General features: G+C 43.9%; 1 protein-coding gene across 1 annotated transcript; it reads left to right on the top strand.

Moving 5' to 3' along the window:
• Positions 1-357: 357 nt before the first annotated feature.
• CUNH4orf54 (chromosome unknown C4orf54 homolog) lies at positions 358-19,664 on the top strand. The gene is made up of 3 exons (XM_024211760.3): positions 358-7,604; positions 12,871-12,984; positions 17,989-19,664. Exon 1 carries the CDS (start codon positions 2,921-2,923, stop codon positions 7,580-7,582), a length of 4,662 nt encoding a protein of 1,553 aa, XP_024067528.1. The 5' UTR covers positions 358-2,920; the 3' UTR covers positions 7,583-7,604; positions 12,871-12,984; positions 17,989-19,664.
• The last annotated feature ends 6,862 nt before the right edge of the window (positions 19,665-26,526 follow it).

The following is a 26,526-nucleotide window of genomic DNA, read 5'->3' as shown; positions in this document are numbered from 1 at the left end:
TCTTAAGTGGTAACAGCTAATTTAGACCCCATCATTTTATATGTATATTTGGAATTATATTTTCCAATGTGCATTAATTATTTTGCATTTATCAACAGTGAATTTCATCTGCCATTTTGTTGCCCAGTCTCACCCAGTTTTGTGAGATCCCTTTGTAACTCTTTGCAGTCTGCTTTGGACTTAACCATCTTGAATAGTTTTGTACCATCTGCAAATTCTGCCACCTCACTGTTTACCCATTTTTCCAGATAATTTTTGAATATGTTGAAGAGACCCCTGGGGGACACCACTCTTTACCTCTCTCCATTCTGAAAACTTATTTCTATCCTTTGTTCCCTATCTTTTAACCAGTTACTGATCTATGAGAGACAGAATTAAGGTTGCTGGGATGATCCTATCTCTGCATTTCCATTTTTAAAGTGTGACCTTAACTTAGTATTTCCTGTCTAAATTTGTGTTTTATAGAAAATGGCCCTTCAAAGTCTTTCCCCCTGTAAATTTCAATAATTATAAAGAGAGGGGGACAGAAAGTTAAGATCACATTTTAAAAAATCCTCACTACCATAACACCAGATGGATATTTTTTTTATTTTTACTTTTTTTGCCTAGGAATTTAATAACTGCTCAGTGAGTCAAGTTTGCAAACTCTGCCACGATTCCAGCTATGGACCCTTCTCAGTCAACTGTAAAATCTACTCTGCCACAAACTGCTCCATTTCTGTTCCTGGACATCCTACTGATATTAATGGGAGTAATGCATATCAATCGCGTGCAGGACAGAGTTCTTAACTGCCTCCAGGTGATCTCTAGGGGGAATGGTTGGCGGCGGCTGAAGGGACCTATAGCAGGTCAGTTTGTTCCATTAATTTATCTTCCTCTTCCCAATAGTTTGATTCCACTTCCTTTTAAAAATTGGCTTCATTCCCTAGTTATAGCTTACCCTTATGCTTCCTCCATTAAGCATCTTACCATTAATTACATTTCCATTTTCTATAAGGAAGACCAGGCAAAATGATCTATTTGGTGACAGAAACAACTTCCTTTGACAGATCTGCTATCAGATACTGAAGATATACAGATCTGAACAGCTATATTTTTTTACTTTAATAATGTCTACCTGTTACATAGTGTTTTTAGTGGAGCATCTCCTTGAAAGATCATTTTGCTACAGACCAAAGATTCTGTAAGAGTGTGGCATATAGAGAGTCCACAGATTCCCAAAAATCTGTTGAGACGTTGTCCATCCAAAAGAATCAAGTTAGTCTTCCACTTCAGCAATCTTCTCTAACCATAGTAAACTAAATGCAGGAGGCGAGTGCAAATAATTGTAGGTAAAAACTTGCATGTTTTCTGTGCCTTTTTTGCATTCCACGTAGGTATGTATCCCCCCTTCAGGTTTCTTCCAATGAGCCAAATACTCAGCCCCTGCTCTAAATATTTGAAACTAGAAAAATGAGTAACAACATCATGTGCTGGTGGGAGTGTGATTCCAGTAAGTGATGGCTGATTGTGGTGTTTTCGTTATACACAAATGCGAACGTTTTAAATAGTACTTTATTCAATCGGCATAAATGACAGCATAGTCTATGTATAGTTAATAGTTTTGACCTGGCCAGTGGCACTGTTCTCTCAAAACCGCACAGCAGAGCCTTTACCCCGAGCAAAGTGGCTAAGAAAAGCTGGATCAGTTTGCATCTGATCGGCTGTGACCCCTCTTCCTGAATCAATCAAAATACATCTATGAAGATCCAGTACAACGAGACTTGTTTTACTTCTCTGGCTTATAAAGGGTAAATTATTTGTTATACCTTGTTATCATTTGCATCTCATGTGCTTTAATGTGTTTGAAATATGATTTGACTAAATCATCTAACGGAACTGATTTGTGTTTAATAGGATTTTAATTTTCTTGCAATTGATTTTAGAAGTTCAAGAGCATTCTAGAATGGCCCCCGCAACTTTAAACCGGTTAAATTTGACTATCACGTGGCATCTTAAGCGTTATCCTGATGTTATTCAGAGCATCAGATCTCGTTAAGTCTGTAAAAATAACGTTTTCACATTTCATCATAAATATTCTTTACAGGACCGTCAGGATTGCTCAAATATCAACAAACACAGGTGTTTAAATACTCCTGGAGGGAAATGATTTCTTATTAATCTTGCTGCATGGCTGGAGTAAGATAAAAGCTCTTGGAAGAACAGCTTTGGATACCTTTGCAATGACTAAGTGGACACGTTTTAAATATATATGAAACCCATAAGATAAAGACCGCCGGTTGGAAAGTTAACTGAACATTACCGGTTTGCTTAAGTTTATCCTCAAGGAGAAGCAATGCGCCTAACTTCTGAAAATCCTTAGTTCAGTGTCATGGCAACACCTATGCAAATAGTCTATGAAACGTGTGCTTTAGAAAGTAACTCTTTTAGTAACAGAACATGTGCTTTTCTGTCTTCTCTGCGTCCACCTCAGGGCCAATTCATTAACGGGGCTGGCTAACGGCCCCGTAATAATGACCGTGGAATGAGGCAAACCTCCCACTGTAGCATAAGGAGAAATAGAAGAATTTCCATATGCTTTCTCTTCATTTCTGGATGGCTGGGGGTCGGGCTGCAGCTGCTGCCCTTGCTGCTACTTCTGTTACCAATGGCATTCAGACTGACAGCTCTCGGTGCCAAACCAACAACTGTACTCAGGAGCTCCTGAACAAGACAGTGGTAGCGGTAGCAGGAACAGCGGCAGCCGCCACCTCCACCCCAGCCGGGACACTCTCTTGGGTCCATCGCTACCACTGAAGAGCGAGCAGCGAAGCTGGGAACCACCCTGCAGGAGACACGTGTGTGTCCGCCGGCTTTGCAGTCCCGGGTCCATATCTCCGCCTATTCCCTTCGCCCTCGGCCACATGCTGACGGGATAAGCATGGAAGCCCTCTCAAAATCGCCCGGCGAGCGAGCCACTAGCCACAAAAAGGGAGCGGGAGCGAAGGGCAGCAGGATGAAGCGCCGCCCTGCAGAGCCATTCACCACAATCACATCCAAGGAATCGACCTATGTGGAGATTCAGGATTTCCCTCGAGGGAGGGAAGCCAGTCCCCAGACCCTAAAGCTGACTTTGGCAGGGAGCGGAGGAAAAGTGGCCTTTCTCAGCCCTAAAAACGGAGCTTGTGAGATCAGCGCTGTTAGCTGCTCAGCTCACAACGCGCTGGCAGAGGCAAGTGGAAATCCAGCATCCTTGGACCGTGAATCTAAACCCGGGGCCAGCCCGGGGTCCCCGGGGAGGAAGGGTAATGAGGCGGGGGGATGCAGCGCTGGCTCCAACTCAGGCGGATCTAATGAAAACACTTCGTCTGGACTCCCCAACACGCAGCTTTACCCGAGCGGCTGCCCGGAGTCGTCGTCGCCTTGCCCATCCCCGGTGAACAAGGCAAGCGCGTTCCCCAAAACGGATGACACCGCAACCGAGGGCAAAACCTCCTCTTCTTCCTTTGGGTACGAAAGCGACGATGACGAGGATGCTGACTGCAAAGCAAGAGGGGGGAGCCGGGGGGCTTCCCAGCCCACCTACTGCGGCGAGACCAGCCCTGCTAACGAGGAGGCGCATTACATTACCACGCACGAAATCCAGCTCAGCGAGGTGGACCACGACATGGACTTTGACTTTGGTCTGGCCTCCAGGTGGGACTTTGAAGACAACAATGTGATCTACTCCTTCGTGGATTACGCCTCCTTTGGGAGCGACGAGACCCTCGGGGACACGCAGACGGAGGAGGACAATAGCTGTTATCTCAGCACGACCAGCGATGCCAATAACCAGACGGACAGCATCGATAATACCAGCAGTACGGAGATAGTCAGCATTAACTCTGAAAACGATACCCCCAGCACAGACAAATGCGCCAGCTCGGAAGAAAGCCAGCCCAAGAACCCCAGCCACATGAGTGAGAACCCAGCTGCCGGCCACATTCTCCTATCAATCAAACCGACTTCCCGGGCTATAAATGAGCTTAGCAACCTGCATGAGAAGCAAAACATTATTTACGCTGCCAAGCATGAAGGCGACATGAGCCTCCGTGTCTCCACAGCTCCCGAACGCAAGGCCAGTTTCAAACAAGACGCGATTCATGACCAGGCAAAAAAGTTTATCGCTGTCCCCGCGCGTTTGCAAACCCGGTGTGGAGCCATAAGGGCGAAGGAAGTGGGGGGATATTCCAGCGGTGCCTCCAGCGCGGTCAGCGAGCTGGATGATGCGGATAAAGAAGTGCGAAACCTGACGGCCCGAGCTTTCCGGAGCTTGGCTTACCCCTACTTTGACACGCTGAACTTCAGCTCCAGGGAGTCCTCCGCGTCCCTTTCGGATCAGGCGCTGGGGATCAACCGATGGTCCACTTATTTAGACCTGAAGTGCGGCAATCTCGGGCAGAAACCGGAGCAGAACCTGTTCAAGAGCAGCGCCGAACCTACCGCATGGCACAGAAGTTCTGGGGCGAAGACATGCAGTGACCAGTTCTACATTCGCTCCAATAAATCGCAGACGAAAGCCCTAGAGTTCGTGGTCAGCAAGCTCGATGGGGAAATAACGCACGTGGAAACGCCAGCGTGCTTCGAGAAGCGGATCCAGTCGGGCTCCCGGGTTGTAACGTTGTTGGAGACGTTGAATTTTAGCAGCAATGTTAATGCTGGTGTCCCCAGACCTGCGAAACGTCCTGGACATGCTGCCGCTGGGGCAGGTTGCGCAGATGAGCTTCCGGAAACGCTGCCCAGGGAGCCGGGTCAGGAGGCTAGCAAACAAACCGGGCTGGCCGCGGCAGAAGTCCCGGAGGGCACCCCGAATAAATCGAAATTCGCCTCCAGCCTCCTCAAGAATGTCATCTCGAAGAAAATGCAGCGGGAGCACGAGTTCAAAATGGAGAGGGGGGAGATCACAGACACTTCGTACAGGGGGCTGGCCGCGTCCTTGCCTGGCAAGGAGCAGGAGGGCTCGGGCAGGGAGAAGCTGAAAGAAGGGGGCATGCAGAGGCAGAACTCCAGGTATTCCGAGGGCAGCTCTGACTACACGATTGTGACAGCAGAGGACCCGGGGGAGTTTTCTGACAGCAAGTCGCCGACCTCCAAGGCGTCTACCCCTCGCCTAGATCGACCCCTGTCGGAAACGCGCCTGGACGACGTGTGCGAAATTAAGAAGAGCGCCTCAGAGGCAATCAAAGCGACCTTCCTCCGCAGCCAGAACAGCGCGTTCAGATCCTGGAAAGAGAAAGAGGCAGAGAAGAAGAAAGAAGAGCGAGCTCCCATCGGGAAACTTCAGTTCTCCTCCGCCAAATACGACTGGCGGGCCGATCTGGGTGAGATCTCAGCCAGCAAGTCCACTAAAATGTCTCGTCTCTTCGTCCCGAACATTCAGCGCACCCCCACGGGAAAGCAGCCTGGCACGCAGGTGACAAAGTACTCCACAGCCACCTATGCGGCTCGGGCTGGCACCCCCGTAAAGCCCAGAGCCCCCGAGATCAAGATCAGCCTGGGCAGCGTGCAGCCAAGCAAGGATCACCCCTTTGACATCGCTAAGCTGCTCACCCCCAAACTAGCCGCGACCGCACCAACCCTTTTCAAGGCAGCGGAGGAGCCCCGAGGCCAGCCGCAGAAGGCATTCAAAGCGGACGGCCTGGACAAGGTGCCGCAATTCTTGGTGCGCGATATAAGAGAAAACAAGCCTAAAGTCCCCGGGCCCATTCACCAGGTAAGAGACGTCAGGAAACTGATCAAGAGCTCCTACGGCCACGACTCGGGCGATACCAACAGCGACAGGAGCAGCGCGCTCTCCGACCAGTGCAGCGCGGAGCAGAAACCGAGGCAGCTGGCCATAGCGGGGATCCCCAGGGCCCTGTCTCCCATGGTGATAACCTGCCAGGCGGTCAGTAACAGCAGGGAGGACAAGGGGCCGGGCGAGACGGGGGGCAAGGTGCTGCCTGCCACGGCAGAGGGGACAATCCTGGTGCACAGGACCTCCGGGAGGCTGCCCGTGGCCACCATCGCCCCCAACAAGAGCGACCCTCGCTTGCCCGCAGTGCTGAAGATCGTGTCCAAAGCCTCCGCACCCTGGCGGCAGCAGCCGCCGCCGCACGCTCCCGCACCCGCTGAGAAAGGCAAGGGGGCGGACGAGGAGCCGCGGGAGGAGGCCAAGGGGCCGCCCAGCCGCAACGCGCTGGAGAAGCTGACGGCGGCGGTGCGCAGCATGGAGGAGCTGTACAGCTTCAGCAAGCACGAGTGGAAGCGCAAGAGCGACCCGCGGCCCATCACCGACAGCCACGTGCTCTCCCTCATCGCCAGCGAGGAGCGGGGCGGCCGGGCGGCCGCGGGGCCCGCCGAGGCGAGGAGCGCAGCCCCGGCCCCGCCCGCCCCCGAGCGCCAGCCCCTCCCGTGCTCCGGCCCCAAGTCCGACAAGGTCTCGGCCAGGGCGGCCGCGTTCGAGAGCCTGGCGCGGGAACGGCCCCGGCCCCTGCCCGGGCCCCGGGGGGAGGCGGGCGCCGCGGACAGAGCCCCCGGCCCGCAGCCGCCGCGAAGCAGCGTCTTCACCATCAGCTCCGCGCAGAAGGCGGCGGCGGCCGCCCCGGCCAAGCTCCCCGCCGCGGCCTCGCCGCTCCGCAGCCTGAAGGGCCAGGCCGGGCCGGGGCCGCGCGCCCTCAAGCTCTCCCCGGACGCCGCCGCAGGGAAGGGGCCTGGCGAAGCCGAGAAGGACGCGGCCGGGCCCGACTGCGGGAACTACCTGGCCATGCCACTCAAGGAGCCGCCGGCCGCGGGAGGCGCCGGCCACCCGGGCCCGCTCTCGGCCTCGGCGGCCGCCGCCGCCCTGCAGCCTTTCAGCGCCGCCAAGAGCCGGGCCCGCCTCAGCCCCAAGCAGCAGCCCGGCCCCGCCGCCCCGCCTGCGGCCGCCCCGGAGCTGCCGCCCGCCGCCATCTACCATCAGCCGCTGCCCCTGGCCGCCCTGCACGGGGCGCAGCCCCCGCCGCTGCTCTGCTTCTCGCCGCCCTCGGCCGCCGAGCCCTTCCCGCAGACGCAGCGTAAGGTGCTGCTGGACCTGAGCACCGGCCAATACTACCTGGTGGACGCGCCTGTGCAGCAGCCCCTCAAGAAGCGGCTCTTTGACCCCGAGACCGGGCAGTACGTGGAGGTGCCCATGCCCCAGCAGCCGGCCATGGCCCCGATGCCGCTCCCCATCTCCCCGCTAGCGCTCAACCCGGGGGCGTATGGTGCCACCTACATGATCTACCCTGGCTTCCTGCCCACCACCATGCTGCCAGCTAATGCCCTGCAGACCCAGCTCTCCCTCCCGGGCAGCGACGTCAGCGCCCCCGCCGAGACCAGCAGCCCAGGGGCAGCACTGGGGGGAGGAGGAGGAGAGGCCACTTTTGTGGAAAGCCCGTATTATATCGCCACGGGGAAATCCCAATCGTCAGCCGCCACTGCCCAGCTCAGGGGGGCAGAGGGCAAGCCGGTAATCAGCATCACCTCCCAGCAAATGGGGCCAAGGATAATTGCCCCGCCTTCCTTTGATGGTACCACCATGAGGTTCGTGGTGGAGCACAGATGATGATAAACCAAAGAGGCTGCTGGTGAGTTGGTTTGTGCTCTTAAAAATGCATGTGATGGGAGCGATTTGATATCACACTTAAGCATCAGTAGATATAATAACATAATACTTAATCTCAGAGGTGGGTAAGCATTTAAGCTTTTGTAAGAAATTGTGGTAATGTCCCCAAAGATTTTTTTTTAAATGTCACTTGACACAATCTGGTGTACTCACCAAAGTGGGAGAAAATGGTGTTTGTATGGATCTTTATTAATCTTCCTTGGCAGGTCTGGTTTGTGCTCCCTTCTCCGTTTGGGTATTTCTTAAAACACTTGCCTAATTTGAAACTTAAAGATATCTAAAATGTAACCTATTTACTGTGACAATGGGTTTTTTTTTTTCTCTTCTCCCTCTCCCCCCTTGTTTGTTGGTTAGTGTTTGCAGGATCTGGTTTTCTTAGGACCCTTAGTTTTTGTAAATTTCTTCTTAAAATGGTTTCTAAAATGTGTCTTATAAATATACACACTCAATATTATCATCTGGTTATTTGGTCTCAGTTTCAAAATGAGGGTCATAGCTTTCTAATGAAAAAAGCCATCCATCTCTTGGTGGCAGGGGAAGCAACAGCTGGGTTTGAAAGGCCTTCCCTCCTTAATTTCTCCTTCAATAAGTTAAGGAGGGTCACACGCAAAGGTGAACCTCCCTCTTCTCCCCAATGCTGTTCCAGTGGGAGAGGGACACAAGTTAGCATTCCTTTTTCTGTGCTCCAGTGAAGGAGTATTGGGTCACCTTCCTGCTTATTTTCAAGATAGGTAGGAAGAAAAAACAAAGTAGTGCATTTCTCCTGCTCATTGGGGGTGTGGGAAGATTGGTCTTAAAGAGACCAACTCTATTTCACTTCCCTTTGTTGGGGAGGGTCTATTGAAGACCATGCCAATTGCATGAAATGGCACTAAAAGGAACACAGTCATGGGATAGGAGTGTTCTGAGGCTTTGTTTACACTGAGAATTTCAACAATTATTGGCCAGCCACCAGCACAGCTGTATCCGTGCAAACCTATAGTGTAAGCAGACAGTCCCTACTAACTGTGATTTGCACAAGTTCAACTTGCCTCCATTTCAAGCATGGGTAATGTTGTACCAGGGCAAATCACAGCTTAGCTTGTCTATTCTGAAGAGTTTACCTCTGTGCAATTACACCAGTGTCTGGCCACATATGACTGTAACCAGGGCAAACCTTCGGTGTAGACATGGCTTGAATGTTCAGGGAGGTTAGATGTATCACACAAGAGGGAAGATGGGATTGAGTACAGTATTCAACAAATGCGGAAGTCAGGCTGCAGAACAGCTTAGCCTTTTAATTGTGGGGATGGGTGGCTACTCTAAAAAGACAATGAACATCGTTATCAAAGGCCAGTTAACGTTTCATTACAAAACAAATGTAAATACTAAGAAATTGACTTTGGGATTGGTGGTGTTTGTTTGGCTCTAGAAAGTAACAGAAAAACAGTTGGGAATCTTTACCAAGAATATGTTTGGCAGTTGTGCACAGTGCCCTTGACAATCTTTTTAATAAATTCCCAGGTTTAGCCCTAATTTGCTATCTGCTTTGTTTAGTCCCACATTTGTTTCTAATTTTTTCTTTCCCCTATTTTGTGTTGTCATAAGAACGGCCATACTGGGTCAGACCAAAGGTCCATCTAGCCCAGTATCCTGTCTTCCGACAGTGGCCAATGCCAGGTGCCCCAGAGGGAATGAACAGAACAGGTAATCATCAAGTGATCCATTCCCTGTTGCTCATTCCCAGCCTCTGGCAAACAGAGGCTAGGGACACCATTCCTGCCTATCCTGGCTAATAGCCATTGATAGTCCATCAATCCTCCATGAATTTATCTAGTTTTTTTGTTGTTGTCTTTTTTGGTGTTTTAATCCATGGGAATACAAAATATTACAAGAACTGAATAATTGGTCTCCAGTTGACTAAAACTTTCCTTAGTTTAGGTGCCTTGTGCATCCAGCATTCCTTGCTTTGTAATTGTTTGTCAATCATTTTATTTTGTTCTACATTTAAATTGAATTGTTTCCAGTGTTAATTATTGGATTCACCAAGAGTTGGCCAAACATCAGTTGGGTGGATTCACAATCCGTTGTTTAGGTTGACAGTTATTCAATGCTAATCTAGCTAATCCCAGCAGGAATTTTTCCTGTGGGAAAATTGTACACATCTTTTGCTCTCACTTGTTTCCCCTCTTTCCTCTTTAGAAAAGATCTCAAGTCACTGGTGCAATAGATTGTGGAGAGTAATTTATTCCTTAGATTATTGTGCCAATATCTTAGTTATTTTTAAAAAATAGACTGTTTATATATGCTATATTAGGGGCACAGTATCGTAATTGCAACAAATGTACAAAATAAAAGAATACATTTTTCAAATACTTTTTTTTATTACTCTGGGAAGCTACGTTCACCTTTTTTCTCATGATATTTGTGTCCAATGTTAGTGGGTCATTCTACTATTTGTTTAGTTACCTAAACAAATGTTTCTGACTGAAGGATACGCTTTGAGCACAGTAGTCCATATACCCCTTGATAGTGATGGGCATATTGCATCCATTTCCCTTTCCATCATGCTGAACATTTATGCCTGTGAGTGCAGCACGAAAGATGCATCATCTGACCAAAATATTGGTGGCACAAAATGTATGATACTAAATTTGATACATAAAATAATTCAGCAGTTTACAGCAACTCACTGGACTTCTCTGTATTCAAAAGAATGCTGTTAAGTTGGTTAGGCCTAAAATTTCATCTACTTGGTTTTTCTTCTAAAATGGGAAGAAATGTATCTATCCTTGAGGATGTGGAACTGAGGTAAACATCAGACAGGTGATACAGTGTGTGGTGCTTTTTTCTCAACCCCTGCCTTAAAACAAAAAACTAACTGAAACAAATAGTTTTTATTACTTAGTCACATAGCACAAGACAAATTTTAGTTAATCTTCAAGCTTTGGTCACCTATATTATTTTCAGTGAAAAAATTGTGAGACAACATCGCAACCATAAACAGTTGCCCTGTTCTCTTTTTTTCTGTATGTTGACCTCATTTTCCACCTCCCTGTTCTTTCATTGTCTCTCCTACTATCTTCCTTTCTCTGTGTATCTTTTCCTGCATCTTTATATTTTCTCTCTTCTTCCACTTTTGCCTCTTCTCATTTTTTCTATTCTCTCTCTCTCTCTCTCTCTCTCTCTCTCTTACTTTCCTTTCTCTTTGATTTGTCTATTTTGTTTTACTTTTCTGTTTTTGTTTTCCTTGCCCAACCCAGGACAGTAGACACAGTAGTAGTGCACTCAATAGTTCTGCATCTGAAACCCACTAACTAGGACTGTTCATTGCTAATTAATTTCACTCTGCTTCCAATTCCATTTGTAAAGTGTTTGAGTGCAGAACTTCTTTACAGAGCCTAACGTGAACTGAAATAAGTGCCGTATCTCATGAGCTAGCCATGGATTTTCAGAAGTTTAAAACCACATTTTCTTTTTAGCTTCTCTTCTGATAGAGAAATAACATCATTTACTAACCTAAAAGCTTGTGTTTGAGTGTTCTTGATTCCCTCTCTCCCCTTTTTCCATTCCTTATTTTCATCTTTCTTCCTATCTTTCTCTTCATCTTATACCCTATCTCTCCCTCTCTCTGCTAGCATACCATTTTCCTTCTTCCTCAGATCCTCCTTCGCTAATTGTGTCACTGTGCCAAGGACTGATCAGTATCAGAAGCCGGTATCTTTTGGGGGTTAATGTGACTTGACTCACTTTGTCTTGTTTCTTTGTATGTTGCTATTGCTTGTGATTGTCTTATGTTAAGGCCTCATCTTGTAAACGTTTGTTCCTGTTGTGGTTCTTTGCTACTGTAAGTAGGTCTATTAACTTCAATATGAGTAGACCTGGTAGAAAGTGTTTGCATGCAGTACTGGGCCCTTAGTCAGCTATCTGGTTAAAGTGCCACCTTGCTGAATATTTTTTTAGATTCTAAGTATACAGCATATGTCAAGAAATACGTTGCTTTATCCCTGAGAAATGGCCTGCTATTTATTCCTTCCCTGAAAAATGAATGACCACTCTTGTGAGCTTGCTGGTAAAATAGTTCTTAGGATTCCTCTATTTCTATAGCAGCAGTTAATTAAAGCTTCCTGCTTCCCTGGCATCAGTTATGCTGGTGCATATACAAATAGGTAAATAAAAATTAATGTTAATTTTCATCTCCTTTGGAATACATGGTGGGTGGGATGAGGTGGGGAGAGCCTATTTGCTACATAGAAAGACTGACGTTGGAAAGAGAGTCGTTTGATTTCAAGTTCCTGTGAGATTCATGAACAAAAGCCCCTGTCTTTCAATGAACTTATTATGGGTGTACCCCATGCACCTGCATTAGCTCATGGAGTTCTGCCTGCTTTTATACAGTTCATTGCTGGACGGGACCCTTAGATTTAAAGAAAAGTAAAACTGTTCCGGGGCCACGCCACCCACCCTCCCAGCGTTCTGGGGCTGGCGACACTTGGGCGGCCTGTGGGGGCGGGGGGGGACTCCGGGAGAGGCGGGGCCTCCCTCGGGCAGAAGCGGTGGTCCGACCCGAGGGCTAGGCTCCCCGGGCCAGGGGTTCACCCGCTGCCCATGCCTGGGGCTCCCAGCCGCCGCTGTTGCAGCAGCCGGGGGGCCCGGGCCCTTTTAAATCACTTGGGCCGCATGGCAATTGCCCCATTTCCACCCCCCCACTCCCGGTCAGCGGGTCTGTTTACATTTTATATTCTTGGAGGGTTATAACTTGGTTTTATATCTTTGCTGTGAGTCAAAACCTGGCTTGTAACTGCTCAGGCTATAAGTGAGTTGTGTTTTCTCCATCCATGTAAACACTTTTAATTACCAAATGAAATGGTCACATTTTTAAAAGTCTGACTTTCTTTAATTATGGAACTACTCCATGCACATGATGATGCACTTTATTAAGCCTAAGAAGTCAACCTACACTTAAAGTTCTGTACTTAGAATTCAGTCGTGCAAGGTCCCTGATCTAGCAAAAGCTGTGAGACCACAATTCATCAAAGCATTGAATCTTCTAGACACTATTATTTGATATTGGCAACAGATTAAGGAATTGGCAGTAACATTATTGTAATCATGAAATGAAAAGTTATTTATTGTTCTGCAATAATATAGAGTGTTTAAATTAGTAATGAATTTAATTTAAGAATTTCTAATGTAAACCTGTACAATGTTCTGAGAACTTAATTTGTTTCATTGGTGTATTTTTACAGGAACAAGGAAGAAGAATTATCCTCCTTTAATCTGAAACGTGGTAACACTAGGCATTCATCCTTAAAAACTGCTTCCACAGTTTTCTCATTTTTTGCTTCGTACAAAACAAGTGTGTAAGTTTCTTGTTTTCTCCTCAATACCCCCATTTTTGGTGTATGTATACATTTAATTATGCAAAACAGGCTGAATTATTGCATTATTTTCTGTAAAATTGTTCCTTTTTATACTAAAGCCAAGCAGACATTATACATGCCCCTACTCGTATGGCTATGTGAAAATGCTAAAATTGTTCACATACTTCCATTTATTTTACCTTTACCCAAAAAAAAACCAACCAAAAACCTTACTCAGTGGTGTTAGTACTACTCTACTGTTTTTGTAAAAACAGGTGTGTAAATGTGACATGATTTTAAGTTTGGATCAAAATATATCTTCTTACAAGTACTCATAATTTGTTATGAATATATAATGCATCTGTATAATTTACCAAACAGAGGCCCTAAATCTTTTCCCATTGAAGTCAATGGGAATCTTGCCATAGACTTCAGTGGGAGCAGGATCAGGCCCCGAGTTTATAACATTATAGGTGTGCACTTTGAATAGCAATCATAGTGATATGTAGTCTTTAGGTTATTGTTAGTGTGTATTTTTGGCATGGCTTCAAACATGGTTGTGAAATGATCACAAAACTTGTTTTGATTGCTGTCGTTTTTTTATTTGCTCTTTTGTACTGTGTTTGACATTACAAGTTTCCTTAATCATGGCAGTTTTTAAATACTAGGCAGCCAGAAATTGAATGTAATCTTTTTAGACCCCAATTTTAAAGGAGAGGATAACATTTATTTTTCCTTAAGACTGCAGTCTTTTGTTAAAACTTTGTAACTTTGTTCTAAATTTATTTAATCTCAGTGATCCACACAACAAAGGAACTTTGTAATGTTGTTTATTCAGTGTTGAGTTCTTTTGTGTCCATTATACAGCAGATTTATCTGAGGCCCAAATTAACAATATATTTGCTTAAGAAATTATTTCTTTCTGAAGGGGAAAAAAATACAATAGCTGGCTAGTCAGAATGGGACAGATATGGGCCTGTTATAACTCTGCTGAACCTGGTGGTGTTATACCGACGATGAATTTGTCTTATTAAAAGAGAACTGTTAACATGATGATAGGTCTGCATTACATTTGATTTTAATCAATGACCTGCTCGTGCATTGATTGTCCTCACAAAGTTCCCATTCAAATCAATGGGAGGGCAAGGGATGCAAGACCAGGCCTATAGTATCTAATTTAAAGCTCTCTCAAGGGCACAGCATGCCTTCCATTGATGCCATTTAAAAAATAAAATAAAAGAAGACGTGTGTGTATAGAGTTTATCCAGATACACTGTTTTCTCTTATCGGTTCCAAAATTTTCCCTCATTTTACAGTCTGCCTTTAACTGTAAACAACCTCTAATCTGTACCTGGTCTTGATTTGTATATGAAAGAAAAATAACATTTTGTTTTTTAGTAAAATGCTGTGCTGTTCAGAGAATAGGGTAGAAATTTAAACCAGAACGCCCAAGTATTGTAGGGGACAACCTTAGCTCTGCCAATTCTAACTACATACACACTAGTTTCCGTTGCTGGTCAATAATATTCTTAGATTCCAAAGCTTTGGTACATAGAAGTCGTAAATTGTTCATAAATCATAGACTTTAGAAAATGAATGACTGAGGAGCCTCAGAACCAATTTTAAGATCAAATAAACTTTCAATTATTTAGAACACACACAGGAAGTTTACAACAAAACAAAATTACTCTTTTGTGTTGCTAAATTGTCACCTTTTAAAGGTAATTATGTTTATCTTTTTTTACTTTTAGAAAACTTTTATATCATGTGCCATTCTAAAATACTCATGGCTAGTTAGTTGGATGTTTAGAATTATAACCTATTTATCTTATGTGAAAGACATGTAGTAGATTTTTGCTCAACCGGTTAGTAAGAACTAAAAATGAGTGTAACTTTAAAACATCAGAAAGACTTGAGACTCCCCAAGTGTAAGAGAAAGCAAACTTTTCTTTGAGGGTATATCTAGACCAGGGGTAGGCAACCTATGGCACATGTGTCGAAGGTGGCACGTGAGCTGATTTTCAGTGGCACTCACACTGCCCGTGTCCTGGCCACCGGTCCGGAGGGCTCTGCATTTTAATTTAATTTTAAATGAAGCTTCTTAAACATTTTAAAAACCTTATTTACTTTACATACAACGATAGGTTAGTTATATATTATAGACTTATAGAAAGAGACCTTCTAAAAACGTTATAATGTATTACTGGTACGCGAAACCTTAAATTAGAGTGAATAAATGAAGACTCGACACACCACTTCTGAAAGGTTGCCGACCCCTGATCTAGACGAATATTTAGTTCATGGCAAGCTGGGAAATCTACCTCGTGCTGTTGTACATGAAGTGTTCGTGTACAGACTGTTGCTGTAGACTAAAGGTTCCATAGAGCTCTTTGAGCTACCCTGCTTTGAATTGGGAGTAGGTCAAAGCACCCTAGGGAACTTGCAGTGTTTGTATAGACAAGCATTCGGATGAGATGTGTTTCAAGTTCTTCAGTTGAGTAAAGAAAGATATTTGATTTTGAATACTTATAAATATAACCATCTAAAAGAATGTTGACAAGATGTCAAAATTCAAAAAGTCAGATCTTCCATTCTTTACTCTGTCCTTCCTTAAGTAAAATTCCCATTAATTTCAAAGGGGTTTTCACAGGGTAAGGAGACATAACCCAGTCTTGCTCCCTTAGCAGTTTAGCCACTGACTTCAGTGGACTTCAGTGGAAATAGGATCAGGCTATAAGTAAGGAGCGTAGGATTTGTCCCTAAATTCATTTAGTCATATGACATATTTTAATATAAAAGGTGGTTTTCCATATTTAAACATACCGCAGTTGAATTTGATCAATGGAGGAAACATGTTCAAAAATACAATATATTTAATTGTATTGAATACCCAACTTTCTTATTTATGACTTTCTGCAGAAGAAAATATCTGGAGCCTTCTGACTATGCAAGCCTGGGAAGGCTATGGCTTTTGGCTCCAGGAAGCATTGACCTATTCGGAAGAAAGGTCTGCCTTCCACTGAAGCCCTAATAAAATAAAATCTAACAGCTCAGTTGCCAAAAATTGTGGAGCTGATAGAGAGCTGGAAACCTCATGCAAATAAATTTGCCTCCCAGAATGCCTGATTCTTGCTTCCTTTGTAACCATCCTCCTCCCCAACCACCTGTGGCCATTCAGTACATTGGAATTATTCCAGCTGTAGGTCAAAGTAGCTCTACTTCACAGGCTTTGGAGTTTTTTCCTCTGATGACCTACCTATATATAATGTAACCTTAATTATGGTTTGGTGACTGCTCCACTGTAGCACATGTTTAAAGCTTTAAAAATGACTTTGGAGTTCTGAACCTATTTGCCCCATGTCCATTTGTTTAATTGCTGGTCTCTTCATTCTTTTCTGTAGCTCACAGGTTCATTTGTGAAACCAGCCAACAAGAGCTGTGATTCTGCATGGCCCCGGGTGCCATACAGTAATGGTTCCTGCACTACAGTTCATGGATCACAAATGGTCTCTACAACAAAATGTTTTCAAATTGAAACAATAGGGGATTGGGAGGAGAGATGCTATGAGAAAATCTCTCTCTCACAAACTGGTCCACAGAATGAAACGTGCATCCCTGCCATACAATAAATCCCTGTCATATATATGGAATACTCCATATATGGAGTATATGGAAATTAGACTCCTGAAAATGCAGTTGGGGATTCCACTGAACTTGCTCAGGGATTCTCCTAGGAGTGATTTCTTGACCTGTCAGCCTAACAAGAACTCAAATGCAGAACTTCTCCAGGTTAATTCCCTAGAGAACTCATTCCTTTAAGATGTCTGTGGAATTGATCTCCCTTCTTCGGGAAACTAGCAGTTTGCTGGAGAGAGACTTAGGCTCTGTAGTGTAGCCATACTCAGTGTCGTCATAGCTATGCTGGCATAGCCCTCTAGTGTAGAAACAGCCTACGCCAACCAAGTTTTTCCATTGGTGTAGGCATATCACCTCCCTGAACGATGTTAGCTAAATTGACAGAAGCCTTCTTCTGTCCACATAGCTGAGTCTACTCTGGGGGTTTTGTTGGCACAGCATCGTCTGTCAGAGATGTGGGTTTTTTCACACCCCTGATTGACATAGCTATGCTGGCATAACTTTTAAGTGTAGATCAGACCTTTGACTTTTATTCAACTGTGTGCTCTAACAATCCACAGGGCTTGAGTTGCTCCAAACACAAGTGTCATGGTTAAGCCGCAATAACACTCCAGCGCACAGCACAGTGGTTTATCATTAAGGTAGGAATAGGGAATCTGAATTATTAGAAATGAATGTGTGCAGGTGTTTGGGAGTTTCAGTTCTCTATACAGTGTTCCCTGACCATGCTCAGAGAAATCCCCTTGTTTCCTTATATGAAACGATAGTCATAGATCCTACTTTGCAGAAAGGTGTGATATAGCTAATGCCTACTGAAGTGTTCTGCAGCTATTGAAGAGAGTACATTTCCACAGAAGAAGAAAAATTCAACTTAGGAAGCGTAGAACCCAGGAGGTTGACACAGCTTTTATGGACCAGTAGCCACATATGCTGCTTTCAGCTAGTTTGAGCCCTAAAATCCCCACTTTGATAATTACCAGTGATATAATAAAGGCAGTACAGGATTAGATGGTTCTGTCCAAATCATTTTGGGCTATTCCTTGCGTTCTTTACTCTGGCAAAACTGCTAGTGAATTCAATGGGAGTTTTCAGTGAATAAGAATCTTAAGTTTATATAAAAATTTGAGACTAATATGAAAGTTTGAAAAATGACCTTTCTCAAAGTAAAAAACAAAAAACCTGCTTAAATAATGTTTTGTTTTAATACATTTGTCTATTTGAGTGTGTGTCCCATTTAAGGAAAATCTTAGGATTTAATTTACAGTTGTTTTGTTTCCACTGATGAGGTCTAAAATATAAAAAATCAGCTACAATTGTCTTCAAGTACACATGTGCAATTTTATTTCACCAGAATTTATTTGTTTGCAGGCACAAATTGAAATTATCCTCAGGATGAAATGCACTGCACGTATACAGGTAGTGAGTGATTTAACATATGCTCTTCTCATTTACCTGCATCATTGTGGAAATCAGGTGAAAGAAATAATGTTTTAACACTTTTAGAAGTCTGAAGTGCACAACTAGAATATATAGCATGTAAAGTTCATCCTTGTGTTCCTCAATAATATTGCCTAGATTTATAAGCTTTACATTTTTATCAGAATTTTGCTTTTCTGTTCAAGTGCCTCTTAAAGAAAATGAATGCATCTTTGCTGTTTTCATGAATGATAATGATAAAAGTCTATATATGTTACAAATAGGATTTCTGTGTCATATGAAACAGACAGTACTTCAGACTGCAGGACAGTATAGATACCAAAGTAGATTGACCATAGTCACACAAATATGTGTATGGTACACACACTATAATACTAGCATCTGCGTTTAAAAATATTAGCAACATCATACCTTTTTCTATAACGGTGCTCAGAGAGGAGTTTCACATTACAGTTTACAAGTTGTAGGTTTGCACACACAAACTCTCAGGGTTTACAGTTTTGCCCGGTGTACTTGAAAGAAAAAAAAGGTGCCCTGTATTTCAACATATATTGTTGAGAAAAAAATATTTGTAGTAATTGTTTTTGTTAAACTGCCTGTAAAAAATGAAAGCAATAACATGAACCAGTATCAACAATTATTTGTTTTCTCAGGGGAAATCTCTTCAATAGAATGTTTGACATTAGGATTGAAACAGTGTTTGCTTAATTTTGTCTGTTAATATTAAACAGACTACATGTTTGCATAAAGGGTCTGTTATGTGAGGTGTTGTATGCTTTGGTCCTGATCCAGCAAAGCACTTGAGTATGTCCTTACCCTTAAGCACTTGAGTAGCTCCACTGACTTCAGTGGAACCACTGACATGTTTAAGCATGTGCTTTGGTGCTTTGCCTCGTTGGTGCCAGATCTCTCAGCATCCTGCAAGATGGAGCCCCAGGTCCTGAACATTATGTGTGTACAAATAGTACTCCAGGCTTGAGTCTAACATGAAATATGCAGGCATACATTGCTGTAAAGAGTAGTAATATGGTGCTTATGCATGCATACCCAATGGTGAATTTGTCAAGCTAACGTGGTCATGTGTAACCACATATCTTGGATTAGAATCAAGCCCTCTGTGTCAGGTTCACAAGCTGCTAGTATTGTATGTTTCATATTGTGGTCATAGTACCTTAGGGTGAAATTCACCCCTCTGTAGAGAATCAGCACAAAACCCAGGCACCGCTCAAGTTCCACATAAGCCCTGTGGGCCCGATCCAAAGCCCTCTGAAGTCAACATAAAGAGTCCTGTTGATTTCAGTAGATTTTTGAATCACGTCCTGCTTGAAGGCTTAAATGAGACTCGAGGTCCTTGTGTTAATCTGCAGCGCAGGGGGGGTGAATTTCACTCTTTTTAGAATTATTGATACATATTCACTTCGGTGAATAATTTTAAAGGTATATTTATGGGTTGTGTGTTTGTTCCCATCTGCATTCGAAGATGAGTTTACTATGTAGTGGTGATGGCCAAAGTGTCATTCCTTTTTCTTAGAAGTTACCATAAACTTGTGGCTACCTGAGAATGCATACAATACTTTAAAACATGCTTGATGTGGAAGATACTTTTTTTTTTTGCGGGGTGGGGGGACGCATCAGTATTAAGACATTGAACAGCACACATATGAAGTAAAGACAATGGTTGTTAAAGAGAATGTAAGTGGTATGTTTGATTAGAGCATAGTGTGTTACGTTGTAAATGGTAAAGGCAGAGTGTTGTGAAGGTTTTGTAATGACAATGTATTATTGCCAGTGGAAAAAGAGAAGATATATAAATGGAGAGAATTTGACTCTTTAAATTGCTTTCAACCTAGACAACATTGTGGCAAGTTCCTAGCTGAAGTCTGAAGCGATCACATTACAGAACGCTGTGAGCTTGGAATTTAAGGACAAAAAATACAGCAAAATAACTCTGAGAATTGCACTAACTGTGTGTTGCACAAGGAGAAAATTTAATTAGATGCGAATCATGTGAGAATGGACTGTTTGAAACCGTTGAATACCAGAGTTTGTAATTCATTGGCAAACATTTGCGTATGTTTTTTTTTGAATGTTATGACAAATGAAATGTATTTTTCAGTAAAAGACACATTGCAAACAAGCATAAACTGTTTGACCTTGTTTTTGTGACATTGAATGCTTTTGTCATGGCATTATTATGGATGTTATTTAACATGTAAAATACCAAATAACAGAAGGAAAGTTTACACTATGTAGCAAGCCCCAAAATGTACACCCACAAATTCAAAAGAACTTTTAATTTGTATCTCAAAATGCTGTCACAGAATATAAAAGCTACATAGGAATAAGCAAATTCAGAACATGATTTTCCTGTCTGAACTCCTCAGTGATTTGAATTAGGGTGCAACTTTACAGCATTGGTTCTAATAATGTGGTTCATGGGCCATCCAGCTGTCTACTTTCCTTGTAGTCCACAGGCTCAGATATGTTGAGAACCATATAATTATTGGGGGTGTCAGAGAGGTGGAATCTATGAAAGGATCATTCTCTTATGAAATGATTTGCAGTATAAGTTGGAGAAAATCTACTCTATAGCAAAGTATCCAGCTTCCCTATGGACCCAATTCTGCAAGGTGCTGCAAGATGTCATTTCTCCCCATCAGCAGTCTGAGGCTCCTTCTGCATTGATAAAACATTTTTTCAGTGGAAAGGATATTTGGTAGGAACGGTAATATTTTGGGCCAGTTATTTTCTATACAACCTCACTGACTTTAGAGGGGGTGTAAGTGGCATAAGTCAGGGCAAAATTTGGTCCTTTGAGGCATTTTTCCCGGTTCTTGATCAAGTTATAAATCCAAGTAGAAAATACTGTGCCATTTATTTAAGTAATCAGGAGAACAGCAAAGGGCAGATCTCTGGTCCCCATTGAAGTCAGTAGCAAAACTCAACTTGACTTAAATTGTGCCTGATCAGGTCCCAAGATAAAGTACTCCATTATAATAGAGTATGAAAAGCCCTGACTGATAGCCTAAGAAAAACTCTGCCTAGGTTTACACAGAGCCAAGCCAATAAGGTCCTTATCCGGCACCATTAATGTCTGTGTGAACTTTGCCATTGACTTCAATGAATACTGGATTGGCCCCTAAATGAAGAGTGAAAAGACTCGTATTCTCTCATGGGCACCCCAGGATTCTAAGACTCCTGCTGTATGTCATCAGGAGCCTGATTCAGCTCCCATTGAAGTCAGTTGGCATTTTCCCATTAACTTCCCTGGGAGAGAGATTGAGGTCTAAGACTAGGTCTACACGGCAATTAAAAACCCCTGGTTGGCCCAGGCTCACAGGGTTCAGACTAAGAGGCTGTTTAATTGCAGTGTAGATCTTCTGGCTTGGGCTAGAGTCAAGGCTGTAGGACCCTGAAAGGCGGGAGGGTTCCAGAGCTCAGGCTGCAGCCCGAGCCCGAACTTCTACACCATGATTAAACAGACCCTTAGCCTGAGTCAGCTGGCACAGGCCAACCTTGGGTGTCTGAGCACTGTGGGTATGTCTACACTGCAATTAAAGTCCCCCTTTAAAGGAGTTAGAATGTATGATATGCTCCATGGCCCCAGTCCGGTGAGGAGCACGTTGGTTTCCATAGGCATTCAGGGCACTGGGCACCTTGCAAATTTGGGGCGCTCTGCTTGTTCCTGTTTAGCATGCTACATCACCCTTTGTCAAGCAGCTACAGTGCTCTTCTTTAAACATTTGCCTTTTATGGGCGCTTTCAAAGTACAAATGCTTCCTACCTTGAATTTTTTTTTTTTTAAACTAATGGGCTTGATTGTCTTCTCCCACCTGTTTTTTTACTGGTGTAGCTGCATTGACATCTGTCTAGTTACACTAGTTTGAAAGAAAATCAGACCCAAACCTGTTCTTACATATAGCAACTAAACTGTGTTTGAATGAGAGAATGACTGTGTAATTGAAAAAGTGGCAGGCACATACAGAATTAGAATGGGAGGGGATAAGGGACAATAATTGTGCCTATTTCTACCAAAGGAAATAAGCAACGACAATATATCTCTTAAAGCAGCCCATTTAAAAAAAAATTCCCAATCCCTTAAATTTCTTTCTCTAAATGATAAAGGAAGTATGTTTTGAATTAAGAGAGCAAGAGACAAGATGACAGCTGGTTTTATGCAGGTCACCCAGCAGCAGCATGTGGTAAATTTAAACAGTTATTATTAGAAAGTTAGCAATGGAGTTTTAGAAGGTTGTTTTCTAAAATCATTCCAGATTAACTAGTAATGAGTAGGTTTATCTCAAACCATAATACAGTTGAAAGGCAGATGATTAAAAAAAATCTCTTCAGCACCTAGCACCTTGCCCCTCACCCCCAAAAAATCCCTTAAATTGTTTTGATTAAATTTGACATATGATTTTGGATATCACAAGAGCCATGTCAATTTCTCTTTGACACATCCTCTTTGTATACACAGATTAGTGAGGTTCATAATTCTTTTCCAGTCATTCTCTGTTGTTGCAGTTGTCTAATTTTGGGCCAGGATTATAAGCCATATCAGTTTGCTGGCATATAGTGGTATTACTTGAATGATCTGTGGGCAAAATCTTTTGCTATTCCATTGTGTTCAGCATATCCCAAAGGAAGTTGGGCTGTTTTCCTGTATTGCCAACCCAAATGTTAAAAAATGAGTCACAAACCAAAAAATTATTAGGCTAGTTTAAAATTCATGAGACTTTATTTTAAAAAAGGTGTTTTTATTTTCCTTTTTGTTTTGAGCTTTTAGGGTGCACATTGGTTATTTTTTATATTAGCCTTTCACATTTTGGGTTCTTCGGAATTTTGAGTCCTTTTTTTTTTTAAATTAAAGTTGATATTCTCACCTAATCAGTTGTCTCCAGGATCTGGGACTTTAAATCAAACACCAAATATGACAAGATTCACGCTAAAATCATTAAAAATAGCAACACTGTTTCTCTCTTGCAACAAGTACAATTTAATGGTGACTAGTGGTCCAGGTGGCTTGTTGATTAAAATATTAGCCTTTCACATTTTGGGTTCTTCGGAATTTTGAGTCCTAACCTGCATTTGGATTAAACCATGGGGCATTTTAGTGTGGTGTTTGTTAAATGCCAATAGTAGGCCAAGTGCTTTTGTAAGAGACACAAAGGAGGATATGGTCCCTGCCCTAAACAGTTTAAAATCTAAGCTGACAGCACAAAGCTGAGGTACAGTGTATCAGAAGGCCTAGGAAATGGTTCTGTCTTCGAGTGAACCATCTTTTCTTTTTTAACGTGGGAGGTGACAACACTTTCAGGTTAGTATTGGAGAGCTTTGTGGAAGGAGTGAGTTTTAGGTAATTTGAATGAAGTAATTGTGGTAGCCTTGTCCACCCACCAATAGTGGGAAGGCATTCCAAACATACAGGGCAGGATGGAAGAGGGTATGAAGATGAAAACGGAAGAAGGATTTGAGGGGAGTGGTGAAGCCAGAGTTATTGAGAGAAGAAAGCACTGAGAGACAAAAAAAAGAAATCAGACCTATAAGCAAAGGGAGTCCTGCAGAGTGCTGGAGATGAGAAGCTTGAGTTTAATATGGAAAGTGAGAAGAAGCTGGTGGAAGGTTTAAAAGAGGGATGATGCTGTCCTAACATCAGGCACAGAAGTTTATTTTAATTACAGCAACTTAGAGAGATTGGAGAGGAGTGAGATGGGAATCAGGGATATCAGAGGGGGGAGATTTGCATTTCAGGGCTAGTAGATAATCAAGGAATGGACAAACATTTTTTCCAGAGGGACAAAAAGGAAGGGTCAGATTCTTTTTTAAATGTGGAGAAAATAACCAGTGAAATTTGGTGACCACATGGATGCGTAGAGAGGAAAAAGCAGAGTTGTCACTCTGGGTGATGGGGAAAATGGTGTTAACAGAAAACAAGAATCTCCCACCGTCACCAAAACACTCCATTGCGCACACAATTCTCCCCCGGGAGAGAAGACTAGAGCAAGAAGAAACCAGATGTGACACTGCACTGGTGCTCAGATACTCTGGTGATGAACTTGTGTAACAACTTGTATAGAATAGAAAAGTAATGGAGATGGCAGGGAGAGGACCTGGGAAGAAAAGTTAGTTCAGTATTAGTCAGCTTGTGCGAGATATCCCACATGATACTTAAGAAAAACAGAAATGTGACTGGATTGAAGGGGGAAGGTCAGGATGGACAGAGAGATTTGTGAATCTTTGGTACAGAAATATCTGCCTGTAGCCTTGTGAGCCATGGACTAGGTTGCCCAAGGATGATGATATAGTGGGGGGGGGGGGGGGGAAGAGGGGACTTAGGATTAAAACCCAAGTCCCAGTTTTAGGCACCACTGTGATCCACAAACCTCCTGCCGAACCCTGTAGGCACCTAAGTTTTTGCCTCTGGGCACATACATTGCTGCCTTGCTCTAGGTGTCTGGATGCCTATTTCCTGCCTAAGCCCCAGAGTAATCCATGACTCGACAGAAGATGGGTGCTCCTCCATGATCTTGAGTTCACAGCCTGATCTGATAGGCATTCTCACTCCCTCTCTGGCTCAATGACTATTTAATATTTATCACAGTGGAGCAGTCATTGGACTAGAGAGAGAGATAATGACTTTATACTCCAGTGGTTAGGGATCCTATGTGGAGAGTGGGAGACCCCTGGGCTAGTCCCCCTGCTCAAATCACTCTTTCATTATCTGCGGTGGAACAGCTTTAGCTGGAGAGATGGAGGAAGCCCCACATAAGAATATCCCATAGGTCAATGGTTTGAGCACCTCTCTGAGAAGTATAACAGGGTTCAAAAAAGAACTAGATAAGTTCATGGAGGATAGTCCAGCAATGGCTATTAGCCAGGATGGGCAGGGATAGTGTCCCTAGCCTCTGTTTGCCAGAAGCTGGGCATTGGTGACAGAGGATGCATCACTCGATGATTACTGCTCTGTTCGTTCCCTCTGGGGCACCTGGCATTGGCCACTGTCGGAAGACAGGATACTGGGCTAGATGGACCTTTGGTCTGACCCAGTATGGCCATTCTTATGTTAAGAGTGAGACCCTTATTCAGATTCTTTTTCCCTTTCAGGTAGAAAGGGGAGCTAAACCTGGGTGTCACACATGTGAGGTGAGTCCCCTAACCACTGGGCTACTGTTATATGGTGAGCAACACCATCTGCTGCAGCTGTTTTTGTGTGGAGTGAGACAGGTGTCTAACTCATTCCCACAAGAATAGCTTAGGCCCCTAAGCTGCCTGACTCCTGGAGAAGGCTTGCCATTTGTGGATCACTAAACAGAGAAAGGTGCCTTTCCGTAGCCTGGACTTGGGGAGCTATCTCCGTGAGAGGGCTTAGCTCACACCCCTTTCATCGGGATCTCCCAGTGGCTAGCGTAGGTGGTTCCCCACTTAGCATACTAAGTTTTGTGGATCCCATTCCAAGGGCCTATCTATTTCCATTAATTGTACAGGCACCCTAGGCACCTAACTCAGGCTTTGTGGATCACAGTGTTGTTCCTGGCATTTTTCTAGGCATCATGATGCTGAAGCTAGGTCTACACTACGGGGTGGGGGGTCGACCTAAGGTACGCAACTTCAGCTACGCGAATAGCGTAGCTGAAGTTGCGTATCTTAGGTCGACTTACCTGGCTGTGAGGACGGCGGCGAGTCGACCGCTGCCACTCCCCCGTCGACTCCACTTCCGCCTCTCGCCGCGGTGGATTTCCGGAGTCGACGGCGGAGCGATCGGGGATCGATTTTATCGCGTCTACACTAGATGCGATAAATCGGTCCCCGATAGATCGATCGCTACCCGCCGATCCGGCGGGTAGTGAAGACGTGCCCTGAGTGTTGTAATGCCAAAGTCCCTTTGTGGTTCCAGGCCTAAGTCCTGAGGGATCCTGAGAGGGGTTACAAGAAGAGCCACCATAGGGGAGACAGAATGGCCTGAGCTGTAGGAGAAGAACCAGGAGAGATTAAAGCCACGGACTCTGCTCAGAAGGAGCAAGTGTGTAGCTGTACAAAGGCACAGACTATTCAGGGATGTTTAGGATGGAGAAGAAGCCCTGAGATTTCTCCAGGAGAAAGTTACTGGAGATCTTAGAGCAATTTCAATGAAAACTGTACAGTGCTTTAGTACTCTACACTCTAAACTCTTTTAAATTGAAGTCTCTACTAAAGAAAGGTCAGAAATATAGGTTGCACTTGACTGATCTTCCAGTCATTCCCAAAGAGTACAATCTTCCAGCCAAATGAGATTGTAGATCATGGAATCTTATACCCATAGAATGTGATGGAACAAAAATTCAAGAATTTCTGGCAAAATTAAAAACAGATTTATACAAATTACAGGCTCTGATTAAATGTATCTGTGATTTTTGAGGGACTAGTAGAAAAATCTCTTAACAAATGAAGATAGTGACAGAGGTACTGAACGACTGAAAACATAGAGGTGTT

The sequence above is a fragment of the Terrapene carolina genome, unplaced genomic scaffold (assembly GCF_002925995.2).
Source record: "Terrapene carolina triunguis isolate 2854851 unplaced genomic scaffold, T_m_triunguis-2.0 Scaffold706, whole genome shotgun sequence".
NCBI classification, from domain to species: Eukaryota; Metazoa; Chordata; order Testudines; family Emydidae; genus Terrapene; species Terrapene triunguis.
Note: the sequence above shows the minus strand (reverse complement) of the source record. Positions and strands in the feature narration are given on the sequence as shown.

Coding starts and splice junctions, on each gene's coding strand:
- CUNH4orf54 (XM_024211760.3), top strand. CDS start 2,921: ATGGAAGCCCTCTCAAAATCGCCCGGCGAGCGAGCCACTAGCCACAAA.